A 27,777-nucleotide genomic window follows, 5' to 3' on the forward strand; every position below is an offset into this window, starting at 1 on the left:
AGTGAGGTCCTTGGTACTCAACAACAACAACATGCTAGAAGGGAGTAGGGTTTTCTGGAAGGAGGAGGAGGAAGAAGAGGAAGCTCTGTGGTGCCAGGGTCAGCTAAGAGGGCTGCTGGGGTTTTTGCTATCCCTCTTCTTTGTGGTAGCCAAATGGGTGTAGAGCAGCAACTTTGATTTTAAAAAAAGTAAATTAAATGGGATTACAGGCAGCCTTTTAATTCTGTTGCTAAAACAGCCAAATCCTAAGGCAGAGTGAGGAAAGATTCTCCAGGCCAGGATTTTAATCTTAATTCTGGAGAGGGAGAATGCAAACCCAGCAGAGCCAATCTGTTAGCTCTCTTCCAGACTCAAGAAACCCACAGGTCTTCTTCAGCGTGCCAAGTTCTCAGTCCGTAATTCACCACCACTCTCCTCTAATGTTTTAGTTCCTCTAAGGAAGAGAGGTTCAAGAATATGCGTGAATTACTCAGGGAGGAGAGCTTGGAAAGTCTAAGCTCGTAGTCCTCCTCAGTGAGGTTCTCCTGCTGAGCCTCCTTCTCAGTCAGATCCAATTTGAACTGAGCCAGCTGTTTTGCCACCTCTTTATCACGGTGGCTGCTTAGCTCCAGCAACTGCTTCCTGTTGGGGCCCTAAGGAGCCAAGGCAGGCAGGCGAGGAGTGGTGAGTAGAAGCTGGCAAGGCGCCCCTCAATGTGAGAGGCATCGAATTGGCCACACCCACCCAGTCACATGTCCACCTAGCCACACCCACCCACCCAGTCATTAGGCAGATCATATTAGTGGTCCGCGGGATATAAAATTATGACTTTAGTGGTCCCTGAGGTCTGGTGACCCCTGCGCTAGGTAAAAAAGAGATTGATTATTGGATTTTTCAGAAGTTTGAAGGCATCCAAACTTCTGAAATTCCCTTGTCTCCACTGTGTGGTCTACGGTTCAATTTGTGAACTATCTAGATAGCTGGAGAGAAGCAGGGTGTGTGTGTGTTAGGGAAGGGGAGTGTTGTAGCTGAAACATTTGTGTTGACATCTCTGAATAGGGCAGGGCGCCTATTCCCAGCATCATCAAAAGAAGCTGTGAAGCTCCACGCTGACATCTCCCCGATCGGACCTTCCAGGAGAACAATAGTTGCCATTGATGTGGACACAGTCAACAAATGCTTTCCGTTCCCTCCACGGGGACTGCACAAAGGCAGCCTTCTCGCATGTTGGGGACAGAGCGTCTCCGTCTCCTGAGTGGTTGGGGTGAAGGTGGACCATCTCAGGTCAAGCGAACACGGAAATGGGCCATACCTCGCCTTCACTTCGACGGGGTGAAATTGATTTCCGGGATGGGTGTAACGTTGGTCTAACTCTGAAATGTACAGCAATAAAGACTGTGCCAAGTAGCTGCGCCTGAATTTGCATTCTGCAACTTTTAATGACGTCGTAAGTCCTGCTTCCCCTTAGCATGATCTTTGAGCCAGGTGGCAAACCCTTTGTAGTGATGAAATGAGGCGTGAAATAAAGGAATAGGCTCCCGATCAAAATCTTGACACACACAGGAAACAGAATGCTTTAAACCTTTTTGCCACTGTGTACCGAACGTCCGTGCATATGCTCACGCAACAACTCGCTTGAGTGTCTGCATCCATAATGCAATGCATGTGTGACACACGCACACACACACACTTGAACTCCGTGCTTGCGGCCCCCTGCATGTGCCCCATCCCTGGGCAGGTGTGTGGGGCCCCACACCCTTTTTTGGGCCTCGGAGGCCGCCTGTACCATCCTGGAAGCCAGACTGGGTCGTGGGGGGGGTCATGTGAGCTCCCCAAATGTGATGCATCTCCCACATGCGCTCCGCCCCCGTGCATGTGCGGCAGAGACCTAAAAACCAGCTGGGAGGTGCACATGCATGAAGAGTGGAGCCGAGCTGGGGCAACGGATGGCGTGCCCGCAGAGAGGGCTCTGCTTGCCACCTGTGGCACATGTGATACAAGTTCTCCATCACAGTTCTAAATAATTGGGGAGTTCCAAAGAAAGCTTCTTTTTTTCTGTGTTTTTTGGGGGGGAAACCACTGCTATAAAATACAGTTTGTCCTCAACTTACGACCGCAACAGAGAGCGACATTTCTGTTGTTAAGTGAGACATTTGTTCGGTGAGTTTGGCCCCTATTTTCAGACGTTAAATCAACGCAGGTGTTAAATTAGTAACACGTTTGTTAAGTGAATCTGGCTTATCCATTGACTTCGCTTGCCAGATCACATGACAATGGGACACTGCCACCGTCATCAATATGGGTCCGTGGCCAAGATGACAGATCAAATGTCACTTTTTTTCAGTGCTGCTGTAACTTTAAGCGGTCACTAAACTGTCGCAGGTCGAGGACTATCTGTAGCTGTTCCTGGGGTTGCAACTTAATGACATCATAATTCCTATTTCCCCTTAAACCATGTTATAAAAACATTTCTGTAGAGAGAAATATACAAAGAAAATTAAGTACATATTAACACATCTGCTAACTACAGCTAGAATAGCCTTTGCCCAATGCTGGAAACAAAATAATACCCCCTCGGATGAATTAGTGATTAAAAAAAACTTTGGATTGTGCAGAGATGGACAAATTAACACTAAAATTAAAAGATAAAGAAGAGTCGGAATATTATGAAATTTGGAACAATTGGTACAAATGGCTGCAAAACAAGAATAAAATTAATTAAGCCAAAATACAACATATATATATATAAATATATATAGAACTGCTTATAAAGGTGTGTAAATATAGAAGCGAAATATATATGTCCAGGTATGATGACATAACGATGTAATGACTGTAAGGTGTTGTAGAAGGGAAAAATAATAAAATCTGCTAATTAAAAAAAAAACTTCTGTAGATATGAAATGATGCATGAAACAATGGAGGAGGCTCCTCAAGGGACTCTTGACATGCAGAAACGGCCTCCATGTGCTAGATAATTGGGGTTTTCCAAAGAAACTTCTTTTGGGGGGGGGGAAATGCTTCTAGTGCTATAAAATAACAAACATGTGCATAACATTCCTCTCTGTAAATACATTTGTGGTGGGGAAGTAGGATGGAACGCCCTGTGCCTGCGCTATTAAGCTACGCTTGCGACCTAACTGGGATATTTTACTTGAATTGTTTGAGATATTAAAAAAAAAAATCTTTGTGAAATTTTAAATGGCAAGAAAAAATTAAAATTTTAGATGGAGCACTCAGACCAAGAAATAGGAGGAAAAGAGAGTAAAAAAAAGGGCTCAATTGAAGAACAAGAAGATAATGTAGAAGAAAAAGGAATTGGAAAAAAATAATAATAGCTAGATGATTTTACTGGGGTAAAATAGACCAACAGAAGAAATATGAAATGATGATTTGGGTTTAATTTTGAAGGGGCAACTAGGGATACTGTCTCTGCATTAAGAAGAAAATAAGTTTGTAAGATGGAGAATAGGGAAGGAGAATAATAAGGCTGAAATTGGAAACATAATAAAGATGTAAAATGGATTATGTACAGGAGAGGATGTAAAAGAAAAAACTTCAAACAGCGCTTTTTCATAAAAGTGTTAAATTTGTAATAAAAAATCAACTTGTTTAAAAAAAAAGAGGATAATGTTACTGTTTTTTTCAAACCGCAATTGCATTCGGTACACTAATATTAAGTAAATTGCAACAGGCCAAAGTCTCTTTCATAAACTATGATGGTTGGAGTCTCGGGAGGTGGAGGGGGATACATGAGCCAAAGCAAATAGGGGCTCTGTGGTGCCAGGGTCAGCTAAGAGGGCTACTGGGGGTTTTGCTATCCCTTCGCTAAGCGCATTCCTAGTTTTTTTGGAAGTCGTCTTCAGGCAGGAAGTGGCTTGCGGCGTGCAGACGTGGTGCAGAATAAATCGCATCTGTAACCCACAAGCTGCGTTCCAGATTTGCCTCTGGAAGAAAACGCCAGCCGACAGCTGGATAGCAGGAGGAAAGCCCTGGCTTTTGCCGAGCCCCAGTCCAGAGGCAGATTGGTCTACTGGTAAAAGAAATGTCCTTCTGGGTGCAGCTCCAAGTGGGGAAAAAGACACTGGAGACATGGAGGCTGCTTGGAAAGATGGTTTATTGTTGGACAGGGCCACATGGCTTGAGCCCTGAACAGAAAAGGTGATCACATGCTTCAATGTTGCTGGAGAAGAAGAGAAGGGCCGAGGGAGGGGCTTGCTAGGCTTTTTATACCCTGTTTAGTCCCACCTCTCTGTTTCCTGTTCCTGTGTAAAAAATGTATTCTGATTGGTTGTCAGACTCCCATGGGGCCATGCAGGGGCTACTCTCTAGGCTGTGTTTTGAATCCAGGTATGGATGAGTTCTCAGTTGCCATGTGGTCAGTTAAGTAAAGGGCCAATATTATCATGCCTTTACTCCCATCCCCCCTGGGCTGCAGTGGAGAAGTCTTTATTATGTAAAGGGGACTAGCTTGGCCTTCTTAATGGCCCATTAACAGTGGGGATGGGCAGGAAGCTACAGGCAGCTATTCTGTCTTTTAAAACATGTTTCTTTGTTCTCACATCCAGAGAAATATTCTGCCTTTTCAATATTTCCTAGGATATTTCATTTTTCTGGGCGAGGGCTGGGTGATAACTTCCCACAGCACTACACCAGAAACCAGGAGATGTCAGTTCTAGTCCCACCTTAGACATGAAACTCAGCTAGGTGATCTTGGGTCAGTCCAATTCTTCTCAGCCCAACTCATTTCACGGGGTGGTTGTGGGTACAACAGGAAGAGGAAGGTGTAATGGATATGTTTGTTGCCTTGTGTTGTAGGTGAGGGGTGCTTGGTGCTCTCAAGAGCTTGGTTGTGTTCTTGCCGGCATTTCATTACACAAACTAGGTTATAACACCGGAGATCCCACATTTCAACTCTGAATATTCTCCTTTATGCGTTGCATGTGTATTATGCATGTATGAAAGAATCAAACAAACAAACAAACCAATATCTCAGGGGCTGCCACAAAGAAGAGAGAGTCAAGCAATTCTCCAAAGCACCTGGAGGCAGGACAAGAAGCAATGGGTGAAAACTCATCAAGGAGAGAAGCAACTTAGAACTAAGGAGGAATTTCCTGAGAGTGGGAACAATTAACCAGTGGAACAACTTGCCTCCAGAAATTGTAAATTCTCCAACAGTGGAAGTTTTTAAGACACCCATTTCCTTGAAATAGTATAGGGTTTACTGCTTCAGTAGGAGGTTGGACTAGAAGACCTCCAAGGTCCCTTCCACCTTTATTATTCTATTCTAATCAATCAATCAATCTGAAATGTCTTTGAATATCAAACCAACAGCATAATCAATCTTCCCTAAACAAACCAGGATTCCTGTCCCGACCGAGTACACAAGGTTTTGGGAAGATGTCAGGCCATAAAAACTTAGAAACAGAATAACAGGGTTGGGAGGGACCTGGGAGGTCTTCTAGTCCAACCCACACGCTCCAGCATGAGATCGGCCTAGCTTGGCTTGGCTTGGCTGCATGAAATGGAAGGTTATTGGACACTCAGAATGGCAAAGTGGTTAAGGGGGAGGGGTTCCCAGAAGAAGACCCGGATAGCAGTGTTCCAATATCTGAGGGGCTGCCCCAAAGAAGAACAGGTCAACCTATTCTCCAAAGCACCTGAAGGCAGGGCAAGAAGCAATAGATGGAAATTAATGAAGGGGAGGGAAGCAACCTGGAACTAAGGAGAAATCTCCTGACCTTGAGAACAATTAAACAGAGGAACGACTTGCCTCCAGAAGTGGTTGAACGCTCCAACACTGGACGTTTTTAAGAAGAGTTTGGACTGCCATCTATGATATGGTGTAGAGTAGGGACCCCCAAACTTGGCAACTTTAAGGCTTGTGGACCTCAACTCCCAGAATTCTCCAGCCAGCAGAGCTGGCTGGAGAATTCTGGGAGTTGAGGTCCACAAGCCTTAAAGTTGCCAAGTTTGAAGGCCTCTGGTAGGGTCTCCTGCTAGAGTAAGGGGTTGGGCTAGATGACCTACAAGGTCCCTTCCAACTCTGTCCATCGGTATCTTTAACTCCCCCAAGCCCCACCGTCCCGCCGGGAGAGGGCGCGGCCGCAACGGGCAAGCGGCTGCCTCGCCCTCACCTGCCGCCAGGTGGAAGCAGCCGCGGGACGGAGGCCGGCGGAGGTGCGCCTGGATGCTCTCCCCCCACCCCACCCCACCCCTGCGATCCGGGGACGGGGCGGGGCGGAGCCGGCGAGACAAGCACGCAAGCAGTCAGGCTCGGGCTCACTCGGCGCTGCCGGCTTGGCTCGAAGCGGAGCGCTGGCTGGTTGGCTGGGACGCCGAAGGCTGCCTGCTTGTTCTCTGCAACCGGACGTCGAGGCGGACGGGCGGACGGGGGTCTCCCCGGCTTGCAGCTTCACCAGTCCGGCGTCTCCCCCGCCACACTTTGGAGGTCCCACGCGCGAACCTGCAGCTCCGCTCTCTCTCTCTCTCTCTCCGCTTCTCAACCCGGCAGGCTCGGCCATGGACGGCAGAGAGGACGGCCGTGCAGCTTTCGTCGAAGCCCGTCGGTGGGTCGAGGTAAGAAGACGCCCAGGGAGGCACCTTGGACGCAGCGCAACAAACGGGACTCGGGGAGCTTCCCCCCCCTTGGTTGTCGGAGGGGAGGATGCTGACTTCGACGTGTGTGCCCGGTTTCCCGTTTTATCTCCCCACCGGGGACTTTTAAACCTTGTCTGTGCGAAGGGGTGCCCCTCTTCGTGGGAGTCCTGGGCTGTGGGCTCGCCTCCCCGGAGCAACCTCCGAGTAGCTCTGTGCAGGCAGCCTTTCTTGCCCCGTTCAGGATGGGGAAGGACGACGGAGGCGTCTTGGGTGGAAAGCTGTCCCTGGGGGAATGGGGGAAGCCCATGAGTGGCTCTTTCCCTTTGGGAGCCTCCTTGTTGGAGAGAGGAGTAAGCAGTGAGTTGCGCTCTCTCCCGGAAAGCCTCTTGTAACCCACCCAAAACCCCCACCTAAACTTCGAGTCTGGGGTACCTTAGCGAAGACACCCCCCACCCCCCCAGTTCCCAGAGAACAGACAATGGTGAACAAAGATCCTTCTTTGTAGCCAGGAGCATCTTCATTTATTTATTTTATTCCGTCAAGTGTGAATTAGATAACGGATAGGAGTATAGACATGATTATGAATACATGAAATAGATACAAATACAAGGGAATATTAGGACAGGGACGGTACGCACGCTGGTCCAATTATGCATGCCCCTTACGCACCTCTTAGGAATGGGGTGAGGTCGACAGTAGACTGTCTAAGGTTAAAGTTTTGGGTTCCACCACAAAACCGCGCTCGACTAAGTTTTGGGTTCCACCACAAAACCGCGCTCGACTAAACCGCGTCCGACAAAACCGCGTCGCTGACATCAACAGGGTGACAACAGCGCGGAGACAGAAGCACGCTGTAAACCCTAAACCTAAAATTAACCCCTAATCCTAAACCTAACCCTAACCCTTAACCTAAACCTAACCCTAACCCTTAACCTAACCCTAAACCTAACCCTTACCTTAAGTTGAATCGGCTTGCTTTCAAAGCGCTATTTAAAGTGCCCTTCTTTCTCCGCGCTGGCTGTTGTCGCCCTGTTGATGACGTCAGTGACGCAGTTTAATCAGGCGCGGTTTAGTCGAGCGCGGTTTTGACGGGTCACGAAGTTTTGGAGGTTTTGGGAAGAAACCACAGTGTCAGGTAGTGCATCTTGTCACCCTGTGATGGCACAAAGCCTATAAAGTGCTGAGGATGATTAGGAGGGGGTGGCATTGATGTGCCTCCAGTGCGTTTGCCCGGAAAGGCTCCACTTTTCTTGGCTGAGCAATAAAGAGCCGGAGGGAAGGGATGGGGCAGGGCTGATACCAGTAGTAGCTACCTTGAGGCTGCCTCAAGATGCTGGCCTTTTAGCCCCTGCCCCGAAATCTCCCCAACAAAGTTCATTTATTTATTTACATAATTTAGATTTATTCCAGGAGAACAGAAAGATTTATATTCCTTGCAGATAGCTGGTCATTTGCATCATTTTTAGAGGGTCGTTGAGGCCACTTGGAGGTTTTATCTGTGTCCTCAGACATCTGAGTAGTGCTCCTGGTTTCTGTAGTCTGCAATTTTTCCCCTCTGGAAATCCCACACCATTCATTTCATTTCATTTCATTTCATTTATTATATTTATATGCCGCCCTTTTCCCCCGAAGGGGACTCAGGGCGGCTAACAAATCAAATCAGGGAAGGGGGGGGGGGTACAGACAAAAATTAAAAAATAAACGATACATAACAGTACATAATTTAAAAACACACAACAGTCATACCATTCAAGACGGGGGCAACAGCTCTTTAGCCCCAGGCCTGTCGGAACAGCCAGGTTTTAATGGCTTTGCGGAAGGCCTGGAGGGTGGTGAGGGTTCGAATCTCCACGGGGAGTTCGTTCCAAAGGGTCGGAGCAGCCACAGAGAAGGCTCTCCTCTGGGTAGTCACCAGTCGACACTGGAAGACCCTTCAAAGGGTCTTCATCCCAAATTGTATAGCGAAACATCTGTAGAGATTCTCAGTCATCCAGATCATGGATGTCCCAAAGGTGCTTTTTCAGGAAGCAAGTGGACCTTTTTTTTATTCTTTTAAAGATATTTTGCTTCTCATCCAGGAAGCTTCTTCGGTTCTGATAGGATAGTGGGGGAATGGAGATGAGACCTCACCCCAACATTCCTTGCCTCCTTGTTCTAATGGGTAGGGTGGATGTAACTGGAAGAGACGATATCTGAGATAACCCAGCCCCAACAGGTTATCCTGTTGACGTGACGGATTGACACCTGCCATTGATGCTTGATCCTTTGGGAATTGGGAGGAGTTCTCAAGGCCGCCTGATTAACAAGGGGTTCAGTTTGAGCGAAGCAAATGGCTTCCATTTCTCCACAGGCCTTGTGGTCTTTGGGCTTTCTTTGAACGCGATGTCATCAGGCTTCTAGTCTCGTCCCGCTAAGCCTTGAACAAGATTAGCACAAACTTTGGAATTTACAGACTGCAGTTTGTCAGACTCTGACATATATATATATATGTATGTATGTATGTATGTATGTATGTATGTATGTATGTATGTATATGTATGTATGTATGTGTGTGTGTGTGTGTGTGTGTGTATATATATATAAAGTCACAACCCCTGGTATGCCCAAATATGGGAGGAAGGTCACACTTCCACTCTCTGTCTTCGGCTCGTCACAAGAGACCATCCACAGAAACCCAATATTTTTTACTGTTGCCTTTTTGTTACATTTGTTATATTTATGCTGATAAATAAACTAGTATAGAGAGACTAGTATAGATCTATTTCAAGCTATTTAGCTCTCATCAGCTAGCCTTACCCATGTTGGGAATCGAACCTGTGCTCTTTTGCCTCTTAGGCAGATGTGTTAACCATTGAGCTACAGAGCTCGACTCCTTATCAGCCAGCCAGGGTGAGAGGTATATATTTAAAGTCACAACTTTAAACTGTGTTTTTTATTTGTGCTGATAAATAAATAAAGGGAGACTAGTGTGTGTGTGTGTGTGTGTGTGTGTATATATATATATATATATATATATATATATATATATATATATATATATATATATATATATATATATATATATATATATATATATATATATATATATATATATATATATATATATATATATATATATATATATATATATATATATATATATATATATATATATATATATATATATATATATCTGAAGATATTTTCCTCTGGCTGGGAAGCGCAGATCCAGGCTTCTTACAGTTGCTGCCGCCACCCCAGGTGTGCTGAGAACCAGACTGCACCATTAAATTCCAATCAGGGCCAGCATTTCCAAGAGGAAATGGCAGCTTCCTGGATAATGTTTTGGCCCGAGGTGAAAACTTTCCTTGACAAAGGAAGGCATTTCCCAAGGCTCCTGGGAGGGGAAACCCCATCCTTCTGCTCTTAAACTGCCCCTGGATTCTTGTTGGGGCCAACTTTTCTTAAATGGCTCTCCTGTAATCTAACATCTGCTGGGACTGCAAGTCACAGAATGTGGGAAACAGGACTGAATCAGAGTCAAGCTGGAAGGGACCTTGGAGATCTTCTAGTCCAGCCCCCCCTGCTCAAAACAGGAGAACCTGTACCATTTCAGACAAGTGACTCTCCAATCTTTTCTTAAAAGCCTCCAGTGATGGAGCTCCCACAACTTCTGAAGGCAAGCTCTTACGCTGGTTAATTGTTCTCACTGTTAGGAAGTTTCTCCTTAGTTCTAAGTTGCTTCATCCTTGATTAGTTTCCATCCATTGCTCCTTGTTCTGCCTTCAGATGGTTTGGAAAATAGGTTGAACCCCTCTTCTTTGCATCAGCTCCTCAAGTATTGGAAGAGCCTAAACGATGTCTGAACATGTTAAGTAACCAAAAAACTTTGTCTGAACATGTTAAGCAGCCAAAAAACTTTGTCTGAACATGTTAAGCAGCCAAAAAAACTTTGTCTGAACATGTTAAGCAGTCAAAAAACGTTGTCTGAACATGTTAAGCAGGCAAAATGCTTTGTCTGAACATGTTAAGCAGCCAAAAAACTTTGTCAAGTTTTTTATTTTATATTGCTTATCAATGCATGGACAGTGTGATACCAGGTGTCATGCATTTTAGTACACATAAACATAATATTATTACTCAGTTATTATGTTTCATTTTCATTCCATATTGTTTAAACATATCTAATACTTCCGCCATTCAATTTCTAAATCTTCCTCTTATTGTTACATAGATCTTGCTTTGTTAAAATATGTATATTGTTGTTCCCCTTATTTCTATTATTTTAACTATTATTTATTTATTATTATTTCTCATGTCACCATAGTATTCAAAGATGATTCTTTTCTCTCTTCCATTTTTCAACTGCTTTATTATTCATATTTCCCTTATTTAACTCTTTACATCTGTATGTATTAAAGTTTCCATCCTTCATTCTTTCATTGTTCAGTGTTTCAACATACAATTCTAATATCAATCACAATATCATTTAAACACATAGGGTAGATCTATTTATATTTCTTCCATTCATCCAATCCATGTAATTCTACTATTAATACACATGCTTTTATTAAAATATAGTCTTTCATTATCTAATTACTTGTTTAATTCTATTATTAATATTTATTATTAATAAACAATGCAACTTCTGAAGGCAAGTTGTTTTGCTGATTGATTATTCTCACGGTTAGGAATCAGAATAGAGTTGGAAGGGACCTTGGAGGACTTCTAGCCCAACCCTCTGCTCAAATAGGAGGCCCTATACCATTTCACACCAGTGACTACCCAGTCTCTTCTTAAAAGCTTCCAGTGATGGAGCACCCACAACTTCTGAAGGCAACTTCTGTTCCACTGGTTAATTGTTCTCACTGTTAGGAAGTTTCTCCTTAATTCCAGGTTGCTTCGCTCCTTGATTAGTTTCCATCCATTGTTCCTTGCCTGGCTTTCTGGTGCTTTGGAAAATAAGTTGATCCACTCTTCTTTGTGGCAGCCCCTCAAATACTGGAAGGCTCCTATAATCTCAACCCTGGTCCTTCTTTTCTCTAGACTAGTCAGACCCCAAATCCTGCACCAGTTCTTCATATATGTTAGCCTCCATGCTTTTAATCATCTTAGTGATGCAGGGGAAGCTGAGCTAGAACTTCTCAAAGGTTCTTGTTGTTCATCCATTGTGTTCGATGAGGACTTGGACATCTAACAGGTTGTGGGCTGTCCACGATGTGTCCACAGGTGGCTGGTAAGGCCTATAGGGGGCATGAAATATTCTGCCACACGTCGAGCAGACATCTATGGGCACCACTGTTGCAGCATTTGCAGCTCTGGCTTTGTGGAGTGCTTGCTTCTCTTGCGCTGTAGTTGTCCTTCTGTCCTCAGATGTCTGGCAGTCTGGGTGGATCAGCATGTGCCATGTTGATCGATTTTGTGCCAGTGTTTCCCAAGAGGTGGTGTCATATACAGGAACTTGCAGGAGGCTTTCAATGTGCCTTTGTATCGCTTCCTTTGTCCCCCCGTGCGACCGTTTTCCTTCAGACAGTGTCAGGGTTCCAAATAGCATCCCAAATTAAATCAGAGTCCAAGGCAAAGTATTGCTTAGAGTTCCAATTTATTAAGAGAGCCATGTTGGCACCTCTGGAAAAACCTGAACAGAAAGTTTCCCGATTTCCCCCCACCCAATTGAAAGTTCATGATCTTGCACTCATACCACAAGCCTATCACATGGTCCAATCTTCCACTGCCATGCTAGTAGTTCCAGTTCTAGTCCATCCAGTTCCGGTCAGGTGCAGAGGTGCAGAGACAAAGGATGACCTTGGCTTTCTAGAAAGGAATTTTGTTTTGGCTGCATAGCATCTAACTCCGTACAATTCCCCCCTCCCGTTTTCCCACCAGAGAAAAGGCATAGTAGGAGAATAGAAAATATGGCAGGCCAAAGATCCAAAAGGAATATGACTGCAGGCCTGACAGACAGCTCACCCTAGAAGAGATGTTTGGGGATGCGATGGTCTGGCATCCTTGCAACATGGCCTGCCCAATGCGTCTGGGTTGTCATCAGCAGGGTGTGAATTGATGGCAGGCTTGCTCTGGAGAGGAGTTCTGTGCCTGGCATCTTGTCCTGCCACCGGAGCCTCAGAATTCTACGTGTGGAAGTGGTTCAATTGCCTAGCGGGCCTCCTGTATACAGTCCAAGTCTCACTGGCCTACATCAGGGTAGTTAGTTGACTTGGAGCTTTGTAGCAAGGCTTTGTTGGAAGAAATGTCCTTCTGGGTTCAGTTCCAAGTGGGGGGAAAAGACACCGGAAACATGGAGGCAGAGTTACAGTAAACCCCTACTGCCCATCATGAAAGCTGGAACGCCCACTAGTAGGCGGTAGGGGATCAGGTTGACTACCACTGAAGTAGAGGGAAGAAAAAGAAACGAAGAGGCTTGCTGAGAGTTCCTGAGTTTTTTATACTTTTTGTTCGGCCCCACCTCTCTGTTTCCTGTTCCTGTGTAAGAAATGTATTCTGATTGGTTGTCAGGCTCCCAAGGGCGGTGTGTGTGTGTGTGTCAGCTAACGTTGTACGTTGTTGCGTCTTTTGAGTCCCAAGCTTGGTTGTGTTCCTAGGTGCCCCGTGGTGAGATGGGTAAAGGGCTAATGCTATCTTGCCTTAATCCCATCACCCTGGAGCCGAAGGGGGAGATCTTTGCTATGTAGAATAGACTGGCTCAGGCGTTTCAATGGCCCATTGACAAAGGTGGGGGCTATTAAGAGTGAGCCTGTTTCCTGCCTAAAACGTTCCTCTCCATTTCTTATCCAGGGAAATATAATACTCTGCCTTCTTAATATATCCCAGGATATTTCATTTTTTTCTAGCAGAGGGCTGGGTTTTAACTTCCTGCAGCTTATTCCACGTTGGTCCCACACGTTGGTCAGTAATCTGCCAAATGCAAAGCTTGCCTTGGGTGATTCTGCAGTTGTTCTGAAAGGATTGCCAGAGAGGAATGTCTTCCAAGCAAGTGATAAAGAACAGTTTCTCACACTCGCTTCAGGCTGGCACTTTGTTAAACTTATTGAAATTTAACAGTTGTCTCACAAATCAGCCAGTAATGAAAATCAACTCTTCTTTCGGAGAGCATCTAATTGGATATCTCAGTATAAAACTCTCTCCTTGTTTTTCCTGCTAATACAAACTTCGCTTCAGTTTTAAAGGATTGATTTACCCATCACGGCTAATGCCGCTTAATAGGCTTATTCTTCTTAAATCTTTCCCCATCTTATAGAAGTCACCACAGACTGACTGCTGTGCCTCACGCCACGTTCTGCAATTTTCTCCTTAAAGGAGAAGATTTGCAGCTCCGGGTTGAAACGATGGGGTCCTTGGTGATCTCTGAGCTTAGTTGTTTTCTTGCAGACGTTTCATTACCCTAACTAGGTAACATCATCAGTGCTAGAAGGGAGTAGAGTTTGGAGGAAAGAGGAGGAAGAAGATGAAGAGGAAGAAGAAGAGGACTATGAGTGGTCTGTGAACTTGATGGTTTGCTTGAAAATGTTTCATTAGCCTAACTAGGTAACATAATCACTGCTAGAAGGGACTAGGGTTTGCAGGAAAGAGGAGGAGGAGGAGGAGGAGGAGGAGGAGGAGGAGGAGGAGGAGGAGGAGGAGGAGGAGGAAGAAGAAGAAGAAGAAGAAGAAGAAGAAGAAGAAGAAGAAGAAGAAGAAAGTATGGTAGTAGTAGTAGTAGTAGTAGTAGTAGTAGTAGTAGTGGGGTCCTTGGTGCTCAACAACAACAGTAACATGCTAGAAGGGAGTAGGGTTTGCAGGAAAGAGGAAGAGGAGGAAGAAGAAGACAAGAAAAGGAGGAGAAGAAGAAGAGTATTGTAGTACTACTACTAGGAGTAGCAGTAGTAGTAGCAGCAGCGAGGTCCTTGGTGCTCAACAACAACAATAACATGCTAGAAAGTAGTAGGGTTTACAGGAAGGAGGAGGAGGAGGAAGAAGAGGAGGAAGAAGATGACAAGAGTAGTAGTAGCAGTAGTAGTAGTAGTAAAATGATGGGGTCCTTGGTGATCTCTGAGCTTGGTTGTTTTCTTGCAGACATTGCATTACCCTAACTAGGTAACATCATCAGTGCTAGAAGGGAGTAGAGTTTGGAGGGAAGAGGAGGAGGAGGAGGAAGAAGAAGAAGAAGAAGAAAAAAAAAGTGTAGTAGTAGTAGTAGTAGTAGTAGTAGTAGTAGTAGTAGTAGTAGTGGGGTCCTTGGTGTTCAACAACAACAGTAATATGCTAGAACGGAATAGAGTTTGCAGGAAAAAGGAAGAGGAGGAAGAAGAAGACAAGAAGAGGAGAAGAAGAGTATTGTAGTACTACTACTACTAGTAGCAGTAGTAGTAGCAGCAGCGAGGTCCTTGGTGCTCAACAACAACAATAACATGCTAGAAAGTAGTAGGGTTTGCAGGAAGGAGGAGGAGGAGGAGGAAGAAGAGGAGGAAGAAGATGACAAGAGTAGTAGTAGCAGTAGTAGTAGTAGTAGAAATGATGGGGTCCTTGGTGATCTCTGAGCTTGGTTGTTTTCGTGCAGACATTGCATTACCCTAACTAGGTAACATCATCAGTGCTAGAAGGGAGTAGAGTTTGGAAGAAAGAGAGGAGGAGGAGGGGGAGGGGGAGGAGGAGGGGGAGGAGGAGGAGGAGGAGGAGGAGGAGGAGGAGGAGGAGGAGGAAGAAAGTAGGACAGACTGTGGGATCCATGGTGCTCTCTGAGCTTAGTTGTTTTATTGCAGACATTTCTTTAACCCAACTAGGCAACATCATCAGTGCTAGCTACTTTGGGTAATGAAACGCCAGCAGGAAAATAATTAAACTCAGAAAGTACCAAAGACCCTACAATTCTGAGATAACGAACTCTTTTCTTAAAAGGAAAAGGCCTTCAGACCCTTCGTCCTGGGACTTTCTCCGTGCATTAATGCTTTTGGAGAAAGTAACGTGGGATGGCAGTGGGAATGCCCAAGAATTTTAAAATGGATCTCGATGAGGGAAGCAAATGAAACATAGAGATACTGATCATCACCGTCATCTTTTTTTAACGATCCCATAATCCCTTGTGGGGTGGAGTCTGGGCAACTGAATGGAGCCAACAGAGTGTTCAATGGCCGGATGCCCTTCCTGTCACCAATGTGGAGTTTTGTTCATATATTCTCATCGTTGTCTACTCCTTTCCTATAATGTTCCTTAAGATCTCCTGGGGGTTGTGTCTTCGGGGCTCTAATTGAAAAAAGTGTCCCGAAGCTGAATGTAATGCAAAACTCAACTACAAAGTAAGGGGCAGATATCTTCCTTCGAAAAGTTGGCTCTGGGTGCCAGTTACTTTGCATTTAATTGCTCTGAGCCATGGTGCTGCAGTGGTTAGAATGCAGTGTTGCAGTTCGACTCTGCCCACTGCCAGGAGTTTGATCCTGACCAGCTCAAGGTTGACTCAGTTTTCCATCCTTCTGAGGTCAGTAAAATAAGGACCCAGATGGTTGGGGGCAAATGTGTTGGAAGGACGGAAGGCTGAGTCAACCTTGAGCCGGTCAGGGTTGAACTCTTGGCTGTGGCCAGAGTTAGCTTACAATACTGCATTCTAACCACTGCCCTACCACGGCTAAGAAGTTGGACACCTAAATGCTCCTGGGCACTATCATTGCATAGATCAAAACATTACAGACAGAATGACAATTTGTTAAGATTAAAGGGTATTGATTAAATAATAATAATGAAAATACAAAGCCATTTGGAATGGGCTGTGGTAGCTCGGTGGTTAGAATGCAGAGTTGCAGGCTGACTCTGCTCACTGCCAGGAGTTCGATCCTGACCAGCTCAAGGTTGACTCTGCTTTCCATCCTTCCAAGATTGGCAAAATGAGGACCTAGATTATTGGGGGCAATAGGCTGACTCTGCAAACCGCTTAGAGAGGGCTGTAAAAGCACTGTGAAGGGGTATATAAGTCTAAGTGCTATTGCGATTGATGTTGGTCTTGGTTTCCTAAATGGTTTACAAACTGGTTCCCTGGAAGAGTGGCTACCTGGTTAGGAATCATTCTGGCAAAAGATCTCCCCACCTCCAGCAGAGCCCTGACATTTGAGGGGAGGGGGGGGCTTCTCCTTTCCTCTGTTGCCCCCAGCCCATGGCAGAGACTGTTGCATCTGTCAAACACTCCTTAACCAGCAGTGAAAACATCTGTAAGAAGATATTTCTCACCCCCCCCCCTAGACTTTTTCCCTCGTGGAAAGATTGCTATGCCTATTTTACTGGTCACTTTAATCTTCTGTTTCAAACTTAACATTCTCTAAGTATAAAGCAAAAAAACGAAGTGACGGAGTGAAATAGCACTAGAGATGCCTGTGTGTGCTGAAGCAAGAATTATTTTTATACAGGCCCTGCTTTAAATTGTCTGCCTCGCCGCGGCCACATTTCCAATGTTTATTGTAATCCTTTCAACCCGGAGCAGTTTGTGTAAGTTGATAGCCTTGATACTTGAAGAAAATGTATTTTAAGGCTAGAATCTAAACCATGAGTCTCCTTGATGGATAACACATTCTGGAAATGGGCCTCTACCACGATCCCTCTTTTCCACGGCCTATAATGCAGACAAGGGATGGCAGGGCCCTTTGAAACGGGAAAAGTAAAACATAAGCATGTGAGTTTAAAGAAAAAGAAGTGGAGAGAATTCCCGTCCCGGAGCTGAGAGTAGGAAACACATTTTTGACTCTAAACATTGCAATGTTTAGATGTAATGGCAAGAGTTGACTGCAGGAGTAGTTACAATAAAGATGAAGAGAATAGAATAGGAATAGAAAATAGAATAGAATGGAATGGAGTAGAGTAGAGTGAATAGCAAATGGAGAATAGAATATAGAATATAGAGTAGGGTAGGATAGGATATTGAGTATAGAGTAGAGTATAGAGAATAGTATAGTAGAATATAGTAGAGTAGAGTAGAATAGAATAGAAAGGAATAGGATTAGGTATCGGGGGAGAGAGAATAGAGAATATAGCATAGGGTAGGGTATTGAGTATAGAGTAGAGTATAGAGAATAGTATAGTAGAAGAGAGTAGAATAGAATAGAATAGAATAGAATAGAATAGAAAGGAATAGGAATAGGTATCGGGAGAGGGGGAGAGAGAATAGAGAGTATAGAGTAGGGTAGGGTATTGTGTATAGAGTAGAGTATAGAGAATAGCATATTGGAATAGAGTAGAGTAGAATAGAATAGAAAGGAATAGGAATAGGTATTATGAGGGGGGAGAGAGAATAGAGAATATAGCGTAGGGTAGGGTATTGAGTATAGAGTAGAGTATAGAGAATAGTATAGTAGAATAGAGTAGAATAGAATAGAATAGGAATAGGTATCATGAAGGGGGAGAGAGAATAGAGAATATAGGGTAGGGTATTGAGTATAGAGAATAGTAGAGTAGAATAGAATAGAATAGAATAGAAAGGAATAGGAATAGGTATCAGGAGGGGGGGAGAGAGAATAGAGAATATAGAATAGGGTAGGGTATTGAGTATAGAGCAGAGTATATAGTATAGTATAATAAAGTAGAAGAGAAGAGAATAGTAGAGAATCTCCATAGACAGGTGAGCACATAGGCTTTAGTCTTTGTCTTCCCCAACATTTCTCTCAGATCATTTGGAAAGAAACCAAATGACCTTTTGTGCCTTTAACATCTCAAAAAAGTGGTCCATCTTGGGCCATCTCCGTTTTCTCTTTGAAGTCGTGTTGGTGGGTTGAGATGGCTCTGCTCCAACCGGCCCACCATCAGAGCATCTCCAAAGATTCAACTGCCAGCTGAGAACGTTTGCATGGCTCCAGGCATGGCCTGATATTGGCCAACCTATGACCTTCCCCCTTTTCTTGAAGCCAAAGAACGCTTTCCAAAGCCCCTCCCTCGGAAAGTCCAAAATCACACCGAGAGAAGGGAGGCGTTTAACTAACAGACATGGAAAGACTTATGGCTCCCTTCTAGTGTTTGTGTTTCCGTTGTGGTAGACTTGTTCAAGAAAAGAATTCGCTTCAGATTTAGGGATTAGGATATTGTCTCTTGATTCCCAGACGGCTTGATCTGATCAAACACCCCCCTGTGACGGCAGCCTCACAGTACAGAAGTACTTAAACTACTTGTTGAAGAGATTGAAAGAAAAATGTCCTGTTGAGTCAAATCAGAGTCAGCTAAAGAAAGATAGTGGGATGTGGTGGCTCAGTGGCGAAGATGCTGAGCTTGTCGATGAGAAAGGTCGGCAGTTCAGCTTTTCCAATCCCTAACGCCGCGTAACGGAGTGAGCTCCCATTAATTGTCCCAGCTTCTGCCAACCTAGCAGTTTGAAAGCACGTAAAAAATGCAAGTGGAAAAATAGGGACCACTTTGGTGGGAAAGTAACAGCGTTCCATGCGCCCAAAAGCAGGGGGCTGGACTAGAAGACCTCCAAGTTCTGTTCTGTTCTACTCTACTCTACTCTACTCCGTGACCCGACAAAAGCGCAAACATCAAAAGCGCACCGACAAAACCGCGGCGCTAAAACCGCGATGTCAAAAGCGCGCCGACAACAGCGCGCCGACAGAAGCGCGCCGATAGAAGCGCGATTTAAGTTAAGGTAAGGTTTAGGGTTAGGTTTAGGGTTAGGTTTAGGGTTATTTTTAGGGTTAGGTTACAGCGCGCTTCTGTCGGCGCGCTGTTGTCGGCGCGCTTCAGCGCTCATTCGTTGGCACGGTTTTGTCACCGTGGTTTTGTCACCGCGGTTTAGTCAGGCGCGCTTTTGTCGTTCGCGCATTTGTGGTGGAACCACTCTACTCTGCACTCCACTCCACTCCACTCCACTCTAAACTCTACCCCAGTGTTTCTCAACCTTAGCAACTTGAAGATGTCCGGACTTCAACTCCCAGAATTCCCCAGCCAGCGAATGCTGGCTGGGGAATTCTGGGAGTTGAAGTCCGGACATCTTCAAGTTGCCAAGGTTGGGAAACACTGCTCTACCCTACTCTATATTCTATTCTCAGTCATCCAAGTCCTGGTTTTCCCAAAGGTGCTTTATCAAAAGGCAGCTGGTCTTTCTCTGTTTTTTCCTTGAAGACCTTTCTCTCCTCATCCAAGAAGCTTCTTCAGTTCTTCTTCAGCCAGAACCGAAGAAGCTTCTTGGATGAGATGCGAAACGTCTTCAAGGAAAAAAACAGAGAAAGCCCAGCTGCCTTTTGAAAAGAGCAGGTAGTACAAGGTAGTCCTCAACTTACAACAGTTCATTTAGTGACCGTTCAAAGTTACAACGGCCTTGGGGGGGGGCAAAGTGACTTATGACCACTTTTCACACCATTGTGGCGTCCCCGTCTAGGTCACGTGATCCAAATTCAGATGCTTGCCGACTGACTCGTATTTAGGACGGTTGCAGTGCCCTGAGGTCACTGGCGACCCCCTTTTTGAGACCTTCTGATAAGCAAAGTTGAGGTGGGAAATCTGATAGAGCCGAGGTGGCGCAGTGGTTAGAGTGCAGGCCACTTCAGCTGACTGCAGTTCTGCAGTTCGGCTGTTCAAATCCCACCAGGCTCAAGGTTGACTCAGCCTTCCATCCTTCCGAGGTGGGTAAAATGAGGACCCGGATTGTTGTTGGGGGCAATATGCTGACTCTGTAAACCGCTTAGAGAGGGCTGAAAGCCCTATGAAGCGGTATATAAGTCTAACTACTATTGCTATTGATTTGCTTAACAACCCGATTACTAAATTAACAACTGCAATGGTTTCCCCCTAACCAGTGTGGCAAGAAAAGTTGTAAAACGGAGCAAAACTCATTTAACCAATGTCTCAGCAACAGAAATTGGGCTAGATTGTGGTGGTACATCAAGGATGACCCATATCAGTGGTGGGTTGCTCCCGGTTCAGCCCAGATCAGCCGAACTGGTAGTAGCAGCGGCCCACCACTGACCTATATCCAAATATCTTGGATGTTTTGCTTTGTTGCTGTTAGTTGCAAAGTCCTGTCCGACCCACCGTGACCCCATGGACAATATTCCTCTAGGCCTTCCTGTCCTCTACCATCTCCTGGAGTCCATTTAAGGTCATGCCAACTGCTTCAGTGACTCCATCCAGCCACCTCATTCTCTGTCGTCCTCTCCTTCTTTTGCCCTCAGTCTTTCCCAGCATTAGCATTAGCAATAGCAATAGCAGTTAGACTTATATACCACTTCATAGGGCTTTCAGCCCTCTCTAAGCGGTTTACAGAGTCAGCATATCGCCCCCACAGTCTGGGTCCTCATTTCACCCACCTCGGAAGGATGGAAGGCTGAGTCAACCTTGAGCCAGTGAGATTAGAACCGCTGAACTGCAGATAACAGTCAGCTGAAGTGGCCTGCAGTACTGCACCCTAACCACTGCGCCACCTCGGCTCTTCTCCAGGGAGTCCTTCCTTCACATTAGGTGGCCAAAGTATTTGAGTTTCATCTTCAGGGTCTGGCCTTCTAAAGAGCAATCAGGGTTGATCTCCTCTAGGACTGACCGGTTTGATCGCCTTGCAGTCCAAGGGACTCAATGCAGGAGTCTTCTCCAGCTTCTAAGCTGTCTTGCTTAGATTGCGAGAGGCCGCGAATACTGATGAGCTGGAAGTGAAATGCTTCTCTGTCTACACTCAGGGTTGGTAGCTTCACGGCTGTAGAAAGTCTGGGGTGGGGGAAATGCCTATTGAGCCGGTAGCCTCCCAGCCTATTCCTTAGGAAAATGGCCTTGTGACCCAGCCTTTTGGGGGGAAGAAATCAAGTCTGAATAGTCAAATGTGTTGCAAAATTTCAGACAATCTTTGATGGATGCTTGGTCACCAGGAATGCTGGCTTTTCCGTGTGAAACAAGAGGATGGCTACATCTGGAGATTCACTCCTAGAATTGAAGAGAATTGCTGTAAAATAGCTTCTTTCCGCACCAACAGTTCGACTCTCTAAAAAAGACGGCGAGGGTGTTGTGTTTCCCAAAGTCCCCTCAACTGGATTCTGCTCTTTGAATCTGGACTTTCCTCCTGCACATTCAATGGTTCTTCATTATGGCTGGCACCGTGTTAAAAGTGAGCAATGGGGTAGTTTCAATGCCTCCCACCCACCCCGCCCCTCTCTCCCAGGGGCAGCTGAGATCATGTCTGCAATCGGTCCGGGACATAATAATTTTGGAAGAAAAGGCATTTCTTACACGGTGTTTTTTTTCCGCCCTTCGTAGAAGATCATTTTGCCATGGTTGCTAAGCAACGGCCCCAAAGCCATGCGGTTTGCGTGAAAGAAAAATATAGCCTTTCAAAAAAAAAAAAAAAAACCTCCAAACCAACCTCTGGTGAATGTCAGAAGTAAAAGTTTGAGGCCGTTTATCCAAAAATCTGAAAGAAATTACTGTCATGTCAGACAAACCACCTGAAAATAGCCAGTTCCTTTCAGGCAGGCCGAGCCGAAAATACGGAAACGTCCATTTCTGTATTATGGTTTTTGCAAAAAAATTGCAGGAGGACCAGAGACAGGAGGCTTGTTTAGTTAGCAACCAGCAAGAATCTTAGAATAGAATAGAATAACAGAGTGGGAAGGGACCTTGGAGGTCTTCTAGTCCAACCCCCTGCCTAGGCAGGAAACCCTATACCGTTTCAGACAAATGGCTATCCAACATCTTCGTAAAGACTTCCAGTGTTGGGGCATTCACAACTTCTGGAGGCAAGTTGTTCCACTGATTAATTGTTCTAACTGTCAGGAAATTTCTCCTCAGTTCTAAGTTTGTTTATGTTTATGTTTATGTTTATTGGTCTTGTATGCCGCCCACTCCCGAAGGACTCTGGGTGGCTTACAATAAACAAGGGAAGGGGATAAATAGACAAAACAACACTTTAAAATACACAACATTCACAGTTACCGTGGGGCTGAGTATTTCAAAAGCCCTCCGGCCTGCTGGAGCAGCCAGGACTTAGTGGCTTTGCGGTAGGCCGGGAGGGTAGTAAGGGTCCGGATCTCCATGGGGAGGTCGTTCCAAAGGGCTGGAGCTGCAACAGAGAAGGCTCTCCCCCGGGGAGTCCCTAGCCGACATTGGCTGGCAGATGGAATCCGGAGAAGACCTAACCTGTGAGATCTGATCGGTCTTTGGGAGGTAATCAGCAGGAGGCGGTCTCTCAGGTACCCAGGTCCGATGCCATGTAGGGCTTTATAAGTTGCTTCTCTCCCTGATTAGTTTCCACCCATTGCTTCTTGTTCTACCTTCAGGTGCTTTGGAGAATAGTTTGACTCTCTCTTCTTTGTGGCAACCCCTGAGATATTGGAAGACTGCTATCATGTCTCCCCTGGTCCTTCTTTTCATTAAACTAGACATACCCAGTTCCTGCAACCGTTCTTCATATGTTTTAGCCTCCAGTCCCCTAATCACCTTTGCTGCTCTTCTCTGCACTCTTTCTAGAGTCTCCACATCTTTTTTACAAAACTGAATGCAGTCTTCCAAGTGTGGCCTTACCAAGGCATTATAAAGTGGTATCAACACTTCATGTGATCTTGATTCTATCCCTCTGTTTATGTAGCCTAGAACTGTGGCTGCATCTTCATGTACTTACTCCATCTCCCCATTTCCCCCCACCTCCACCCCATCCCCTGTTGGAAGAAATGCTCTTCTGGGTTCAGTTCCAAGTGGGGAGAAAGACACCGGAAACATGGCGGCTGTTTGGAAAGATGGTTTTTAATGGTTGACAGGATCACATGCCTTGAAGATGTTGGGTGAAGAAGAAGAAATAGGGAAGAGATGCTGAGAGTTCCTGAGCTTTATACCCTCTCTGGGCTTTTGAATTTGAGCTTGTATTCTGATTGGTTGTCAGACTTCCATGGGGCCATGCAGGGGCAACTCTGTAGGCAGTTCTGAGTCCCAGGCTTGGTTGAGCCTTGCTGGGTGATGTAATCTTCCCAGGTGCCATGTGGTGAGGTGGGTAGAGGGCTAATCCTACCTTTGTTGGGTGAGGGCCTTTGCCTATGAATAGACCTAGCTATCTCTTTATCTCTTAAGTGCGGACAGCTGCTGTGGACTATTGAGGAGGGTGGGGGCTAATTAAGAGTGAGTCTGTTTCCTGCCTGAAAACATGTTTCTCCATTTCTCATCCAGGGAAAGATAATATTCTGCCTTTTTAATATTTCCTAGAATATTTCATTTTTCTAGGAGGGGATGAGTGCTACCTTCCTTCCCCCCAAAATCTCACCCAAATGGAAGACCTTCTTTAAATCATGCCCAAATTGCCTGCTCCTTCCGCAAACCAGGGGAATTAACCATTGTTAATCAGGGTTATTTACAAACCTCCTGCCTTGATCTGTGGAGAGGTCTGCCTTGACTTTGGATTATGATCAGGTTAGGATTTAGCAAATTGTTGGGCTTCCCTGAGTTCCCACTCCTTTACACTCCAAGCACTTTAATCGTCTTTCTTTTGATTGCCGGTTGCCCATGTTGATGGCCAGAAATGCTGTATATAGGAAGCATGGCTTTTAAAGTTTTAAACACAGTTGCTCTTAAGGTTAGCAGTCAAGGTTAGCTGCGTTAGGCTGCTGTTTGTGGAATTCGCTTTAAAAACGGGAGCTCGCTCCATTACATGGTGCTAGAGATTCGAACTGCTGAACTGCCGACCTTTCCGATCGACAAGCTCAGTGTCTTAGCCACTGAGCCACCACTTCCCTGGAATTTGCTTTAAGGACCTCTTAAATCCTCTGAAGGGCCTCTACTGTGTTTTCAGAGTTTGTTTTTCTTTCAAGGACAAAACAAATAAAAAAAGAGAGATTGAGAGAGATGTACAGAGTTCCTAATTCTGCCTGAAAAAACTTTCCATTGTCCCTAAATCTTTCTTGGGCTTGACCAGTCCAGCCTGCCTTGAGAAGGGGCTCAAGACAAAATAGAAGAATCTAGGAAAAGCTGTGCTTGATCTCATTTTATGAGCCAAGGCCAACTGGAGGGATATCATGGGAGTGGATCATGGTGTGTCGAGCAGTCAGGATTGCTGAGTGAAGAAAACTCGGATGTTGATTTAGAAAAAAAAATCTGAAGGTCAACCCATTCACCTACAAGAATCTCCATCGAGCAATTTCACCCCTGTTGTAAAACCTGGGTGGGCTTCTTAAGAGTTCCTATGTTTTACTCTTGGCTTGATTCTTTAAACATCTGCTTAAATGATATGTACAAATCCCTGCCAAGGGGATATTCGTGTCTCGGGGTGGGTGAAAACAGGAGTTAGGCGAAAACTGTCTGGGGCGGGTTGTACTTATATCAAAACACATCCAGCGATTGCAACTTTGCCAAATCACAATTCTAGGAAGAGAAACTTCACATCAAATAATCCAGAAAGGGAGACTGGGTCCTTTCCTTCACCATCCACAAATGTGGGACAAACCCCACTGCTTTCAGATATCATCTTCATCAGCACAGCACTCCTTGACTTACGACAGTTCGCTCAGTGACCGTTTGAACTTACAACGCCACTGAAAAAGAAGTGACTTACGACCGCTTTTTTACACTTACGACGGTTGCGGCCTCCCCATAGCCGCACGATCAACATTCAGATCCTTGGAAACTGGTTCATATTTACAACGGTTGCAGTGTCCCGCGATCCTCTTTTGCGACCACCCGACAAGCTAAGTCAATGGGGAATCTCGTTTCACTTGCAGCAGCGTCACTAATTTAACAGCTGCAGTGATTCGCTTAACAAATGTGGCGAGAAAGGTTGCAAAATGGAGGCAAAACTTACTTAACAGATGTCTCGCTTCGCAACATCAATTTTGGACTCAATTGCGGTGGCTACGTTAAGGACTACCTGTATACACGCTGTATTTAAGTGGCATTTGCTGTGTTCTTTGATCTAGTTTTGATTGGTACTCGGCAGGCCAGGGACCATCCACCTCTCTTCCACATCTGTTGCAGCCCCACTGGATCTGGGATCTCAGTGTGGCAATGTTAAGATCCTTCCCTTTGCTCAAGCTGCTTTCTCATCCCATCCCCACAATCCCCTCTTGTGTGCATTGTCCTCTCTAGAATGAGTGCAGAGAATAGCAATAGCAATAGTTAGACTTATATACCGCTTCATAGGGCTTTCAGCCCTCTCTAAGCGGTTTACAGAGTCAGCATATTGCCCCCAACAACAATCCGGGTCCTCATTTTACCCACCTCGGAAGGATGGAAGGCTGAGTCAACCCTGAGCCGGTGAGATTTGAACAGCCGAACTGCAGAACTGCAGTCAGCTGAAGTAGCCTGCAGTGCTGCATTTAACCACTGCGCTACCTCGGCTCAAAGGCAACAAAGATGATTAGGGGATTGGAGGCCAAAACGTACGAAGAACAGTTGCAAGAACTGGGTATGTCTAGTTTAATGATAAGAAGGACTAAGGGAGACATGATAGCAGTCTTCCGATATCACAGGGGCTGCCCCAAAGAAGAGGGAGTCAAACTATTCTCCAAAGCACCTGAAGGCAGGACAAGAAGCAATGGATGGAAACCAACCACAGAGAGAAGCAACCTAGAAATAAGGAGAAATTTATTTAAACGAGAACAATTAATCAACGGCTTCCCTCCAGAAATTTTGGAAGCTCCAAACACTGGAGGTTTTTAAGAAGAGATTGGATAGCCATTTGTCTGAAAAGTGGGTAGGGTCTCCTTCTTGAGCATACGGTTAGACTAAAACACCTCCAAGGTTCCTTCCAACCCTATTATCCCATTATTCTGTCTCATGTAGCTCTCAGGCCCTCCCACTCTATGAAGAGACTTCTCTGCTTTCCTTTGCAAGGCCTGGAATGACACTCCCTCACCTAGATGTGATGAGGATTCCTGTAACTCCATAGGCTGGGAATGATGGAGCTGCAGTCCATCACAGCTGGAGTGCCACATGGGAAGGAGGAGGGGCAGAGACATGGAGTAATGCTGCTTCTGATTAGCTTCTCCAGATTTTACCAACGGTCCATATGATTATGGAACTATTCCCAGCCATAACCTCCCATTCAGTGGTGAAATTCAAATGTATTTACTACCGGTTCGGTGGGCGTGGCTTGGTGGGTGTGGCAGGGGAAGGATACTGCAAAATCTCCATTTCCATCTCACTCCAGGGGAAGGATACTGCAAAATCTCCATTCCCACCACACTCCAGAGGAAGGATACTGCAAATCTCCATTCCCACCACACTCCAGAGGAAGGATACTTCAAAATCTCCATTCCTTCCCCACTCCTGGGGGAAGGATACTGCAAAATCTCCATTTCCATCTCACTCCAGGGGAAGGATACTGCAAAATCTCCATTTCCCTCCCACTCCAGGGGAAGGATACTGCAAAATCTCCATTCCCACCACACTCCAGAGGAAGGATACTGCAAAATCTCCATTCCCACCACACTCCAGAGGAAGGATACTTCAAAATCTCCATTCCTTCCCCACTCCTGGGGGAAGGATACTGCAAAATCTCCATTTCCATCTCACTCCAGAGGAAGGATACTGCAAAATCTCCATTTCCCTCCCACTCCAGAGGAAGGATACTGCAAAATCTCCATTCCCACCACACTCCAGAGGAAGGATACTTCAAAATCTCCATTCCTTCCCCACTCCTGGGGGAAGGATACTGCAAAATCTCCATTTCCATCTCACTCCAGGGGAAGGATACTGCAAAACCTCCATTCCCACCACAATCCAGAGGAAGGATACTGCAAAATCTCCATTCCCACCACACTCCAGAGGAAGGATACTTCAAAATCTCCATTCCTTCCCCACTCCTGGGGGAAGGATACTGCAAAATCTCCATTTCCATCTCACTCCAGGGGAAGGATACTGCAAAATCTCCATTTCCCTCCCACTCCAGGGGAAGGATATTGCAAAATCTCCATTCCTACCCCACTCCAGGGGAAGGATACTGCAAAATCTCCATTCCCACCATTCTCCAAGAGAAGGACACTGCAAAATCTCCATTCCCTCCCCACTCCAGGGGAAGGATACTGCAAAATCTCCATTCTCACCCCACTCAGGGGCCAGGCAGCGGTGGTATTTGCCGGTTTACCAAACTACTCAAAATTTCCACTACCGGTTCTCCAGATCTTGTCAGAACCTGCTGGATTTCGCCCCTGCTCTCATTCTTTCTCAGAGGTTTCTTCTCGTTGACAAGCTGGCTCTTCCTGGGCTGCTCATTCTATGGGGCTTTGTGTGAAGGGTCACATTTTCCCCATCCTACCTGAAAGTCTTTGTGCCAAGATAAAGCCGCCGAGGAAA

At 45.5% G+C, this 27,777-nt stretch overlaps 1 protein-coding gene across 2 annotated transcripts in view; it reads left to right on the forward strand.

Annotated features, from left to right (window-relative positions):
* The first annotated feature begins 6,494 nt into the window (after positions 1–6,494).
* The window catches only part of LMO7 (LIM domain 7), a 194,169-nt gene continuing 172,886 nt past the window's right edge, over positions 6,495–27,777 (forward strand). Inside the window, exon 1 of one of the 2 annotated variants that reach the window (XM_087726758.1) lies at positions 6,495–6,558. In XM_087726758.1, the coding sequence (XP_087582884.1) occupies positions 6,502–6,558 (57 nt within the window). In that variant the 5' untranslated portion in view covers positions 6,495–6,501. The remainder of the gene's footprint in view (positions 6,559–27,777) is intronic. The other variant, XM_087726757.1, reaches the window with a different exon arrangement.

The sequence above is a fragment of the Thamnophis sirtalis genome, unplaced genomic scaffold, assembly GCF_051295495.1.
Source record: "Thamnophis sirtalis isolate CommonGarterSnake01/CBP01778 unplaced genomic scaffold, rThaSir2_p1.2 scaffold_12, whole genome shotgun sequence".
NCBI classification, from domain to species: domain Eukaryota; kingdom Metazoa; phylum Chordata; class Lepidosauria; order Squamata; family Natricidae; genus Thamnophis; species Thamnophis sirtalis.